The sequence below is a fragment of the Leptonotus elevatus genome, chromosome 2 (assembly GCF_054856555.1).
Source record: "Leptonotus elevatus isolate MCC_2025b chromosome 2, RoL_Lele_1.0, whole genome shotgun sequence".
Taxonomy (NCBI): domain Eukaryota; kingdom Metazoa; phylum Chordata; class Actinopteri; order Syngnathiformes; family Syngnathidae; genus Leptonotus; species Leptonotus elevatus.
This window is the reverse complement of record NC_141240.1, coordinates 26786221-26799549: the sequence shown is the minus strand read 5'-3', so window position 1 is coordinate 26799549 and position 13329 is coordinate 26786221. Positions and strand designations below refer to the sequence as shown.

At 40.4% G+C, this 13329-nt stretch overlaps 1 protein-coding gene across 2 annotated transcripts in view; it reads left to right on the top strand.

Annotated features, from left to right (window-relative positions):
* The window catches only part of sema3b (sema domain, immunoglobulin domain (Ig), short basic domain, secreted, (semaphorin) 3B), a 68127-nt gene that overhangs the window by 42768 nt on the left and 12030 nt on the right, over nt 1-13329 (top strand). For both annotated transcript variants that reach the window (XM_086068034.1, XM_086068032.1), the window contains exons 2-4: nt 3445-3873; nt 6217-6374; nt 6672-6734. In XM_086068034.1, coding sequence (XP_085924160.1) covers nt 3705-3873; nt 6217-6374; nt 6672-6734 — 390 coding nt within the window. In that variant the 5' untranslated portion in view covers nt 3445-3704. The remainder of the gene's footprint in view (nt 1-3444; nt 3874-6216; nt 6375-6671; nt 6735-13329) is intronic.

The following is a 13329-nucleotide window of genomic DNA, read 5'->3' as shown; positions in this document are numbered from 1 at the left end:
TAACCTCACCCTCTAAAGCCTATCACACCCGGAAGGCCGACCCTGCTTTGTCTACCCATTGCTATTTAGGCTTTTTTTCCTTTATTTTTTGATAGGGTGCCTTGTCCCCCACCTACTCTGGCCTTCTCGCTTTCTTTTTTCTTCTCAATCCACTCCCTCTTGGCATGCTGCTGCTGTGTCTATCGGAGCTGAACTGAATAGAAGTGTCAGCAGCCCCAATGGGTTTTTCTTTTTTTATTAAGATGCATTATGGAGCTCGCCGGGAATTTGTGCAATTGTCAGGGAGCGAGTGTGCACAGTTAAGTGCTGAGTGAGAAGCTGCGTGCGTGTGTGCGAGTCCCGAGTGGACTCACACGAACACACAAACGCACAATGAGACTTGTCGCGCTTTTAATAGCAGTCGACAATAGAGTCAGACTCGCAGGGACGATGACGTGAAATGTGCGCAGGAATATCACCGTACAGTTGTGTTGTGTCATTGCAGCTACACACAAACCTCCAAAGTCACCGCAGAAAAATACAATTCACGCTTTCTGGATGCATTTTGCACACCATAATCATGTCTTAAGTGTTGGCAAGGGGAATTTAATGCTTTTATTATTTTTTTTTACACAATCTTGACACGCAAACTTAGCAGACCAAATTTTACGGTTAAAAAAAAGGAAAAAACACAACACTTCTTTTGTTCACTTGGAGAGCAGTGCGATGTAGCACAGGAAGCCAAAATGTGTGCTGTTTCAAAAGCTTGTATGTGCACCTTTGTCCATTCACGTGTGTGAGTGCATGTGTGTATATATGTGTCTGTCAATGTGTGTGTGTGTGTACATACCACTAGGTATGGGAGTTTTATGTTCCTGTCCTGTTGTGTTGGAAAACCTAGTGGGCTGTGTAAGCTTATAAGAGCTTGCTTGTCTGTGTGCCTCAATAGCTTCATTATTCATAAAAAATGTGTGCCAGCAGCTTGGACGTGTGTGTGCAATATATGCACGTATGAAAGACTATAACGTACAATACTGTGAAAAAGTCTCAGGCCCACCACTAGTGTTGTTGTTGTTGTTTCATTTGTTTTTCACAGCAGTCATTTTGACAGAGTAATACAGAAAATAGTAGGACACACAGCAACAAGCTTGCTCAATCATTGTAAAACTGTGATATATGCATATGGTGCCGCCATAACCAACGTAAACTGAAAGTTCCTAAGTGTTGCTTAAAAAAAAAATCCACTTGCTGTCAGTGTCGACTGAAGATGACATCACCTGAGCTGAGGAAGTAGGTAACGACCAATCATGGCTCAGTTTGCTGACCAAACCCAGAAAACAGGTGAGCCATGATTGCTCGTTACCTACTTCCTCAGCTCAGGTGATGTCATCTTCAGTCGACACTGACAGCAAGTGGATTTATTTTTATTTTTTTAGCAACACTTAGGAGCTTTCAGTTTACGTTTTTAAAGTATTAATTGTACAAGAAAAATAATAAAGTTATCTAGATCATTCTGGACAAAATATTTACTTTTTACTGCTGAAAATGGCTCGATGAGTCAAGCATCCCTTTAACATGATCTGTCTAGTATAGTGGTATTGGCACTTGGTATTGGTATCAGTGGCTACACAAGAATTGAGTACTTGTACAGGTCTGAAAAAAAACTGCTTTTAGTGGATGCTCACGCTGTACTGAGTGACATTATGGTTATACAGTAAATGTTCAGTACAGAATTGCAAACACAACAGATCTAACGGTGATCTACCATTTATGTACAGTACTTTATATAATAAATCACGCACACCCTGGAGAAATTTTGAGTTACAACAAATTTGTATTTGCATGAGAATGACTTGTGGCAAAACACTACAGATGTGTAAGAGCTAATTAAGAATGATTCATACCATATACAAATTTGAGACACAATCTTTTGCACAGTTCTTAAACATCCCTGTAAGAAAAATTAACTATGAATTTTTAATAATGGACACAATTTGTATTTGAAAAGAAATGTAGGCAGCTCTGTGACATAAAGAATTGCACGTCTGGACAATGTTTTTCATTGTACGTGCACAAAAAGGCGACTGCTGTAAGAAAGACTAATGTTGGTCACTTTTATTTAATTTTTTATTTTTTTATAATATGCTTGCCCATTCCTTGCTGGACGATTTTTGGCATGTATTTTATGGATTAAGGTCAATTTGGGCTGAGAATAACCACTGGTTGGGCATACTTAATTCTTTTAAAAAGGTCATTTTTCGCAAAAGAAACTAAAGCATTTTGGAAAAGAACTTTCCAGATAGCCTATACTTGATCAGTCAAATCGGGGATAATGAAAGTATTAAAGCATCTATATCCCCATCCACATGTAAACAGCCGTGCATTAAAACAAAAGTAGCTGCATTTAGGGGAAAATCATGTTAATGGGGCTGTGGTCAAAGTAAGAACATAGACGTAAACAGCATGAAGCAGAGTTGTCTCATGTTGGTGAGTGACATCTGTGCAGTGTAATGTGATAAATGCAACTGTTTCTCTTGAAAGACATCATTGTGGTCGGCAGTGTGTGAGAGTTTGTGTGTGTGAGAGGTGCACAACAGGCCCTGCTCCTACAATAGAACAGTGACTTGTTTAACTTAATAAGTCTCGGACTTTTCAACAACACATTCATTGAATTAGACGGCAATAATAGATAACGGACAAGCCAAAAAAAAACAACAAGTCAACAATTAGACAAGCAATCAATAAAAGATTATAAAACCAACATGAAGGACTCTATTTTTGTGACCAGGGCGAATTTCTGGATAAAACGAGTTGCGCCCGATTTTGGTAACCTTTCAGTTGAGAGCAGGCTTGCCATCTGCAAGAGGGAGTTTTTTTTTTTACGGCTGTGGGCGTGGTCACAGTTGACTACAATCAAGCCAATAAAAGCGTCTCATTGCATTCTCTATGCGGTGCGCTTAGTAGCACAAACTTAACATTGCGGAAGCACATCTGCGCCGTGAAATTGACCCTGAAAATGCCCAGCTTGGCCCAACCCGCCTGCCAAATTCTCCAAAATGTTGGCCATCAGATTACGTTGGCAATTGTTTGATGGCAAGTATGGTGACGCTGGATTTGTTCTGTTTTGTTCTTCTTCTCTGGTGATTTTCTAGCGTATTGAGAAAATTAAAGAAGAAGCAAAAATGTTTGGTGGTAAATCTTGTGACATTTGAGTTCTTGACACAATATGACATTTTCAATAATTGTTTGCTTCTTTCCACTCTTTTTTTTTTCCATTTTCACTTCCGGTATGAGTATATGACCAGTTGTCCCAATACTTTTGTCCAAATAGTCTACCTTCCATGTGTGTGTTTCATGCGCGCTCATGTGTGTGAGTGTGTGTGTGTGTGTGTGTATGTGCGTGGCAAAAATAGACAATCTGTCACTGCCCATCTCTGAATCTTGCCTCTCTTTTTCTATTTTTAGATCTGGATCTGGCCCATGTGTGACATTTTCATCCCTTCTTGGAGGGGAGAGGTGAGGTCCGTTGGTTTGGGGATCTGCCAGGAGAACACTTCCATGCCAAGACGGCAGGTCCAAAAGAATATTGGAACTCCGGCCCCATAAGACGATACTCAGTCTCAACCAATGGACTCCGATTGAATATCTGACCTTAAGACGTGTGTTAACATCCAAGGTTATCCTCACGTTCACATTGAGGACTTTGAAAGACACCGTGTGCCAGAATGATGACCATGATGATGATGATGGCGGCCATGATGGTCACCTGCAGCTCTCTGTTTCTTTTGGGATTGGCCGCCGCTCATGCTTCCTCTTCCAGCACTGTGACACGTTCGTCCTCGTCTTCCTCCTCCTCCTCTTCGTCATCGCCGCGTATGAAGCTCTCGTACAAAGGTAAGGCGGGAAGGGAACATCCGAGTGACGTGAAAAAGTCAGGAAAAGTTACTGTAATATGCACACAGTAGGAAGGGTGTGATGTTTCGTTTTATGACGTGACACCCAAAGTGGCGACCATTTAGATCAGTGATCTTTTATTTCCATGTCAAGGGTTGGCTCCCCCGCCCTTACCAACTTGAACACGATGCTCATCTCCCCAAATATAAACTCATGAATGAGCTCATCACAACGAGATGAGCGACATTTTATGGGCTAAAAACCAAGGAGCCAAAAGCGTTTTGAACTGAAAACAGATAAAAGGGTGCTGTTTTGATCGTTTGTTTACACGACAACGCCATCTTGGAGCTGGAAAGTGCACACAGGTCTCGAAGTGGAGGTTGCGTAGCTGACATCGTATGAGTTCACGTCGTTCCTCCATTTTCTCCAGCACTTTCCATAACGTCTACGCCATCTTATTTTAGGCAACAAAACGTGGGGTAAAATTTGTACAATTAGTCACCAGCCAATCGCAAGGCAGATAAAGGACAATCATTCACATCTATGGAAATTGTAGAATCTTATTTAACTAAGACCAAGGGCTCCATTTCCATGGACAGCACATATATGCTTGGGTGTAAAAAGTGGCGTATCTTGATTTTTTTTTTGCAGGTACAAGCCTCCTTTATCCTGTTTTGGGAATTTGGCAGACTCTACCGGGCGTTCTTACAGTGTGTGCCTGAAAATTTGGTGACGTAAAGTAATGACAATTATAATAGTAAGCAGGTCTAAGTTGTGGCGCAGCTGGGGTCACGTGATTTTGGTAGATTTGATTGAGGTGCAGTAAAAATGCATGTTGGTAAAATGATGGATAATTTTCTACAACTTGTTTTAAACTTGTGTACAACGCACTTTTGAATGCTTGGCCACAAGTTAAGAATCACTGCCCTAGTCCATCATGAGTTAAATTTTGCCCCACTTTCCCCCCCAAATATCTTACATAACCAGTATAAAATTGCAGAGCACCCCCCCCCCCCCCCTAAGAAGTTGTTTTCTGATGGAAAAGCAAAAAACAACATGTTACTGGAACCACATGTCAAGCGATTGTTTAGTGTTTAGCCTAAAGCTGTAGCTAAAATAAAATGCAAGTCAAATGGATGAAATGGTCATCTTTGCTAGCTTACCACATGACTTGAAGCCCTTACCACATTCTACGGGATCAAATCTTCTGATTTGTTTTGCAGTTGGTGTCATCTCAGGACACTTGTTTAGAGGTTCCATTTACTTGGTAAAGAAATTTGCACATACAGTAAACGTGTTTCAAGGTAAAATGAACACATTGCAATTATTTTGACTTTTACAGCTTTTTTTTTCGAGACGGGCAAAATACATACTTTTATTTATATCAAACAAAACTGCGATTGGCTAAGTTCAGAGTTGATGCCACTTCTCGCCCCAAAGTCAGCTGTGATAGGCTACAGCTCACCAGTGGCCCTAATGAGGACTAGCACCGCTATAGAAAACGAATGGATGGGTGGTTGTGGAGCTATTTGTCTGATAATAGTGTTTAACAGAGGTTTACAGTAAATTCCTCTTGAACCTCCTTCCCACAGGCTTGTGCAGTTCAGTTCAGTTCATCTCTAAAGTCAGACACAATCCCTTGCATAGTGCTTGTTGACTTGCGATTTGTTCTAATTCCAAAACAAATGTTCCCATGACATACAGTTTAAAGTGAAATAATTAATTACAGCGTCGAGCTGTCACCATCACCGTAGATGGCATGTTTTAGAAACATTTGGATCATCTTAACTGTCAAAGAGAAGTTCACAAATACAAAAAGTACATTTAAAAAAGCAAGTATAATACAATGAAATGCAACTGAAATAAATTAAAACTATAAAAAAAAAAAAACTTTTGTAGATGAATCACACTAAGGCGCTAATGGAAAAGTAAACCACAATTCTGTCACCTCATATTGTTATTGTTTTTTGATAGGCAGTGTTCCAATTTGTCTTAAGATTTGTTGTTGCTTCGTTACTACATTACGTCCTGTACTGTTTAGGAAATGTTTCGAAAACTTGTGTGTGCTTGCTTTCACATCTTAAGTTTGAATGTTTTGAATTAGGTTAATTATGATGGACTATGCAGTAATTGAGTAACCAATGATTTAGGCAAGTACAAAATTGTTAAAGGTACAGTGTATATAAAATGTAAATTAATTATTAACCAATTACTTAATTAGAACATTTTCTTTTTTTTTTATGGATAAATTGGTTGGTGGGGTTTCAAATAGGGAGTAAATTGGTCCTAGGTATTTCATTGCAAGGTGTTTTTCTGACACAGTCCCATCAATTTCTGTTGTAGACTTGCAGCAGTTGAGTGGAGTGAGACGGTTCGATCTGGAGCGTTCATGCTGCTTCAGCGCTCTGCTGCTGGACGAGGAGCGGGGCCGACTGTTTGTTGGGGCCAAGAATTTCCTGCTGTCACTCTCACTGGATAACATCGGCAAACAGGAGCACAAGGTTGGACGATATTGTTCTGATTTCAAAATCATACATTAATATGGGAATTTAAAAAAAAAAAAGGGTGAAATGAAATTTCACATAAACATTGCATTCTAGATTGCACACTGGCCATCAACTGAGCAGTGTATGTGTTTTATATGAACATTAAAGATTTCATTACTTCATACTGAGAGGTTTTGATATGTGGAACCCATTTGCAGGAGTGAATAAAACAGATTTTTTTTCCCCCAAGCTGATTGTATCTTGTGACATGAAACGAGAATAGAAATTAAAATGCGCGCGCTTTGGTTTCAGATCCACTGGCCTGCTCCTGTTGAGTGGAGGGAGGAATGTAACTGGGCTGGAAAAAATATCACAGTAAGTCTGCTCACATTGTTTCAATTGCATTTACTTTACAGTTGTAAGTTACTTTTTCTCATTATTGATGTGTAAAAACATGTCAACCACCGAAAAGAGTACCATTGAAAAAAAACAACGCTGACAAATGACAAAGGCGTGAAAAATCAAGTACCCGAATAGGTGATGCTTCAACCTTGCTGCTGGAAATTATTTTTGAAACTTCCCGTGACTATTGATTTGATTTTATCGTCTTCCTCTCTTAACAGCACTTGCTGAGTTGTTTCGTCTTTTTCTTGGTCCTGGTGCTACAAACAGCCGAGCAGAGATCCAAAAACAGTAAAATAATGACTGGGAAATTATTCTGTCAGCATATAAGGAGTTATAGACATATTTAAAAAGAAACTCTCTTGCCATTTTAATTTTTTCTTATTACCAGAAGCTATTGCTGTGCTAACCTTGCAGCTCAGCTTACCATTTGGCCAAGTGGTGGCTTTTACACTTGATGGGCCAGCAATGCAACATTTAATATACAAGATGTTAAAGTATATTTTCTGGGTGGAGAGGGATTGAGATTTCACCTTTAAATATCTCATGTACTTTACGGTGTTTGTGCAATGAAAACAAATGCATTTATTATTTTTTAAAAGTACATTTTCCAGTTGAAGTGAGGTCCTGCAGCATATTGCATGACAGATGTTTGAGAGATATTACTGTTCAACTTTAAAGACCCAGTGTGTAGTCTTTAGCGCCATCTAGTGGTCAAAGAATAGCATTAGAAGAACGCAGAAGCGCACACACTATGGTGGCTCAGATAGACCACATTTGGAGTAGATGCCACGGACTTCCGACTTCTGGGTTCCACACATCAGCGTCGTTTCCAACATTCGCACCCCCACCCCTGCGCCCCCCCAAGGGCATCTCTACTCTCTGAAATGCTTCAGACAACTGAGACAGACACACTACACACTCGCACCCGTCGACGGGAACGCGCAACAGAGGGTCACAAAGGCGGAAGCGCACGAACTGGGACGCGGCCCACACGTCGCAAACATGAAACGGAAACAAAGCTGATGTGTGAAAACCAGGAAATCTGAAGTCCCGCCTCTTCCGTGGCATATGCCCCATTCTTATTTTGTGTGAACGAGCAAACGAGCATCTCGGCAAGCTACGGCAACTTGGCGGCCTTTGTGAAGCCCGGCAAGCGACGCCGAAAGGCCGAGCGAGCCGGAGTTAGCCGGAGCGGCTAACGGGAGTTAGTCGGAGCCGTAGGCTGGAGTGGCTAATAAGAGCGGCTAGCGGGAGGAGCTAGTTAAAAAAAAAAGCAATTAAAAGCAGAAAGTGACAAGCGACGAGCCCGAATCACGGGATTTAGTGACGCCCACCTGCAGGCCCCAGCTGTGGAAGGTAAGCGGCAGTTGACCCATTGGGTTGCAACTTAGCACCACCCGGGCTAAATACATTAGGGAAGTTGTCCTTTCGGCATCCGTAACAGGAAGATGGTGGCGAAATATGGCAGTTCTAGTAAGGTGAGACTACAGCCATGTAAAATAATTAGTGATTACTAGACCTACGATTAAAAAAAATTCTTACATATAATTGACTTAAACAGAAATAATTATTAGTTCACCACTAGATGGCGCTAGGAATCACTGAATGTCCCCTTAAAAGTGTCCCTGTATTCTAAATACGTATATAAATCGTCTAAAAGTCCAATTAAAATATCACTAACAGTCTATTAAGCTTAACCATCACCCTTGGGGAAGATTGGCTTCCTTGGGATGCGCTAACTGTGTGAGTTTAAGTTCACCAAGTTTGGAGTCCAGGTTTTGGTGCCTCACAAGTAGCTAAAGAAAGGAACTATAATAGGGTGCAGAAGAATGCAAAATGGATGGGATAGAAGTCTGCTGCTCACGGATGTATATGTGTTCCAGGCGTTGAACTCGCACCCCGAGCTTAATGCTTCACACGTCCTCTGTTACCCCCTCTTCTTTTTATTGGACACCCGCAATAGAAACTTTGATCTCCATTTATTTGTCAAGCCTGTGCCAGATATAAAACGTGTTAAATGTTAAACACGCCGATGTGTCTAAATAATTCGAGAGTGTCCATAGACCACACGCTTGAATATGGACTGTACTGTATTTCTGTTCATGCGTTAAAAAGCGTTGGTCCGTATGTTCCCATGCATGTAAATGTGCGTGTATTGCACAAAGCCGCTATCAGCATGATTACACAGCTGGAGACGACACAATGAGCTCCATTCATTGACGACGACAGACTTCCGCTTTCATCTGGACAAGAGTTTGTGTATGCATGTGTGTGTGTGTGTATGTAATAGTTAATGAATAATCCGACATGTTCTGCCTTTAAATGTGTTTTTAATCAATATTAAACAGAAACATCTCATTCTTTCAGGCCTTTGTTTTGTCACCGGCACATTAAGAGCTAACTGAGCTGACCTTACCTTGTTGACCCTAATTACCGGAACGCGTGCTTTTGGAAGAGGGTCAAAGTCGTCCCCCCCCCCCCCCCCCCCTCCCTTTCAGATCTACCCTCCCACTCACTTTGTTCACACTCAATGTCTCATTTTGTTACTTCTCTCTAAAGGTGCTTTCACTGGAAGAGCAACTTTACAACACAGCAAAGTCTGTTGTGTTTGCTGACACAGTATTTTTGCTGAACTTGATCGCGCAAGTTACTGTTACTTATCTATAGGCATAATCATTCATAACTATTGTAGTCGAATTACACCAAAACAAACCCAAACTTGTTTCGGCAAAACTTTGTGTAGAGATGGGGCACAGAAAACGTGGAATATCCATAAAATGTTGATGCAGTGCAGGTCAGTACAAATCTATTATAGTTGAATCTCTAAAGTTGTACAAAATCAGAACTTTCCCAAACAAAATGTTCCAAGGGGAAATAATTAGTTGTGGGGTCCAACTTTTTCCATCATAAATTCTTAAAGAAACACACAGGCATTGGTTTAAGTAATATTTGAACATATATCACCTGTCACTCACACAAGTTTAAACATATTAACTCCTGTGAAATGAAAACTTATCTTGGGAACAATTCACGTATAGATGATGCACAACAGCTGAAGTGGACTTTTTAACTTTTTCAAGTGAAGTGTAAAATGAAGTTAACCGTGGTAGTAACCCACTGACAGGCCTGGAGTGTAATTGTATCACCAGGAAATGGAACTTCATGCTTTTTTTTTTTTTTGTTTAGTCAAGCAATTTAGATGCACATGAAGGATTAATCGGCCTTTGCAGGGTTTGCCACTCTACTCAGTGCCTCTCTACTGACTCACCTTTTTTTTATTACATATTTTGGAACAGATTTGCATAATGGTGTGGATTGAAGGATTACATTTCACTTTTCACACACCTCTTGCATATCCTGTGTGGCCTTGCCCAAGGGGTAAAAAAAAAACAATGTACACTGATAGAGTCACAGAGTAAGGAATTGATTTTAGCTTTACAGTTTGCTTACTTTGGGGCCCAGTTTATGATTTGCTTTACTGCCATCTAGAGGATAGGAGTGGAACATTATGATGATTTTTTTTTTTCCAAGGCGGCCATGGGCAACCGGATCGTGAGGCCTTTAGGGTTAGAAAACAAAGAACAATCACTCTATCTGTTCTCATTTTAACATAGTGGTGAACTTTTGGTTAATTTTAGTGTCATTACATAAACTATCTTAGTCTTAGTTTACCACTGATTGTCCTTCAGCTTGGCTGTGGCGGGTCTGCCAGTAGTGTGTATTGTGCGGACAGAGAAAAGAGTGGAATGCAGCCTTGAGCCTTGCAGTGGTTGTTGGCCAGATTGTGTTGGATGCTGAGGAAGAACTTGATTCTGGCCCAAAAACAAAAGACTCTACAATACCAACACGTGTTGTAAATCCCTCAAACATACAAACTAGGAACAGGAATACATATTTTAAAACAAACAAAAATCCCCTGCAAAATGTAATTTTTTTTTTATCAACATTTTTGCTTATGTTGCAGTCTAAACCATGTATTTATTTCACAATGAATCTCACTGTCATCATGGTTGTAATAACACCATGCATACATCTCCAGAGACCACAAGAAACAAGATCCACATGCACTTGCACAATAGCATGGTGAAAAAGGAATATGTAACATATGTGGACATGCGTACAAACAATCATGCTGACTCAGCAATTACAAATGCAGAAACCAAATAATACTAAAATAATGCATTATTTCTACACAAATACATATTTCTTTCCTTCTAGCAGTTCTAACGTTACAAACAAGATCCCAGTGCGCTCTGCCACATCAATTCAGCCCCCAAATGTTTATGTTTGTCTATTCCATGAGAAATAAATCAGACAAATGTCCACAGATTTACACTGTCCTGGTCCGTATATGCGATCAAAGGCATTCCTGAACTGCGTTGTGTATCTAAAGCTTGCCCACTGGACAACTGCCACTGTATGTTCAGCCAGACGTTCTCAGGCATCCACGATGTTTCCTGGATCACAGCGAAGTCCGTTCTCACACCGCCTAACACCCTCTCACGCAGTCAAAACAGACGAGGAAGACAAACATGAGAGCTATTTCTATTCAAGCTTTTGTGTGGTTACAAATCGACTGAAAGTATAAGGCTTAGACGGCCCTGACGTGCGCTAAAGCATGTCCTTGAACATCGAGCAACCCGAGATTAACCGCTTTCCGTGGTCGATAAAACTGGTGAAACGCCGTCCATCCTTTTTTTTTTTTTATAGTGCTTGTCTTCATTTGAATCGTGGGTGAGATGGAGTCTGGTCCAGCTGACAACTGATAGCTGACCCAGCCACTCGCAGGGCAACTGCTGGAGCTCATGTTGTGTTAATGCAGGGGTGTCGAACATACGGCCCGCGGGCCGGATCAGGCCCTCAAAAGGGGTTTAATCCAGCCCGCGAGATGATTTTGTAAAATAAATAAATAAATGTCGGACCAATTAATCAGCCGGCCACAATCAAAACATATACATTTGTAATTTCACAAGCAATCATCAGATTAGCAATGCAACCTGTACAATGAATTGCCTTGGATGTTATTATTTTACACAAAACCTGTTTGTTTAAAAAACAATAATTAAAAAAATCATAGACCGACATAAACGTGCTAAATACGACACATTCAATTACTGGTAACATAAACACATGGCAAGGATTAACGTCCTTATGACTTCATTAACTGCACCACAGAATGCATTCTGGGAAACATATATATGCAAAACAGGTCTGGAACTACGACAGGCAAAGTTTTGCCGCATTCTATTTGCATTTGTCTTATTTTTTGGAACAATATAATTACAGTTGAGCCCCGTAATTTGGGGCTGGCCCACAAATAGTGAAAATCTGCGTATAATTGACAGCAATTGTTTTTGAGTTATATAACATGATATAACCGATCCGGCCCACTTGGTAATATATTTTCCTCCATGCGGCCCCTGAGCTCATATGAGTTTCACACCCCTGTGTTAATGTGTCGCCGCTACCGCTACTATTCGCTTGTGCAGTGTTTGGAAATGCACTAAACTGATCAGACGATGTTTCAAGTACGTGACCAAAGCTTTATTTTTATTGATCTTACACTGTACATTCATTGACTTGCCTTCTGAAAATGTTGATCCCTTCACTGTCACTTAAGCTTTTACCACTGATCATTTGGATCTGCTTAATTGCTTAAAAAATGCTTACCACAAACAAATGCTTTTGTTTCCAAACATCTTCTTTAATTGCCTTTCATTTTGTATGCATGCTCTTATTGTGTTGCTACATGTAAGTTTTTCCCCCCAGGTCCATGTTGTCCTCCTCTTTAAAGGAGCACAGATTGGGCCTTGTTCCCGTTTCCTCATGTTTTCTTTTTTTCCCCCATCTAAGAAACTCGGGTATGGAACTGTCAGGCTTCTCGTTCTGTCGTTCGTCATTGGTATTTTTGTGTGTTTCTTGGACATGTCGTGACTGTGAAGACACATTTTTATTAGTGTGTTTTTACATACTTTGCTATTAAATCTGATTGGTTACATTTATATGATATGATAAGAAGCAATGCCTGAAAAGCTTTTTAGTTTTTTAGTCTTTAGTCAGAATATAGTTTGATTATAATTGAATTAATTCATCTTGCTCTTACCTATTTTTAAAACAAAATATGTATTGCTTTTCACGAAGGTCAAACACTTTAGTTCTAGAAACATTGGTCTCATTCTGCACGAACTACAATGGGTGAGTGTGTGCTGTCAACACCCATGGCGCATATAAGGAGCAGATAATGTCTCAAGTGGGCATCTGTGTTACTAATTGCTAGAAAGAAAGTTAAAAGCAAAGTGGCACCAAACAGGACAATGTAGCTTTAGAAGAGGCCATGACACGAGAAGAGTACAGCCATTCTGAGGTCACAGCATGAATTTGAACCCCTGTCTCAACTAATGACTCAGGAGCAGGTCAAAGGTCAATGGATATGAACCCTTTAACACCCCACATCCACGAATGCGCGCTTGATGTCTAATGACTGTTCATATCGAGACAGAACAGCTAGGGGAGGAAGAAAACTTAACTACGCACACGGGGTCATTCAAATTTTTCCTCTATTAAT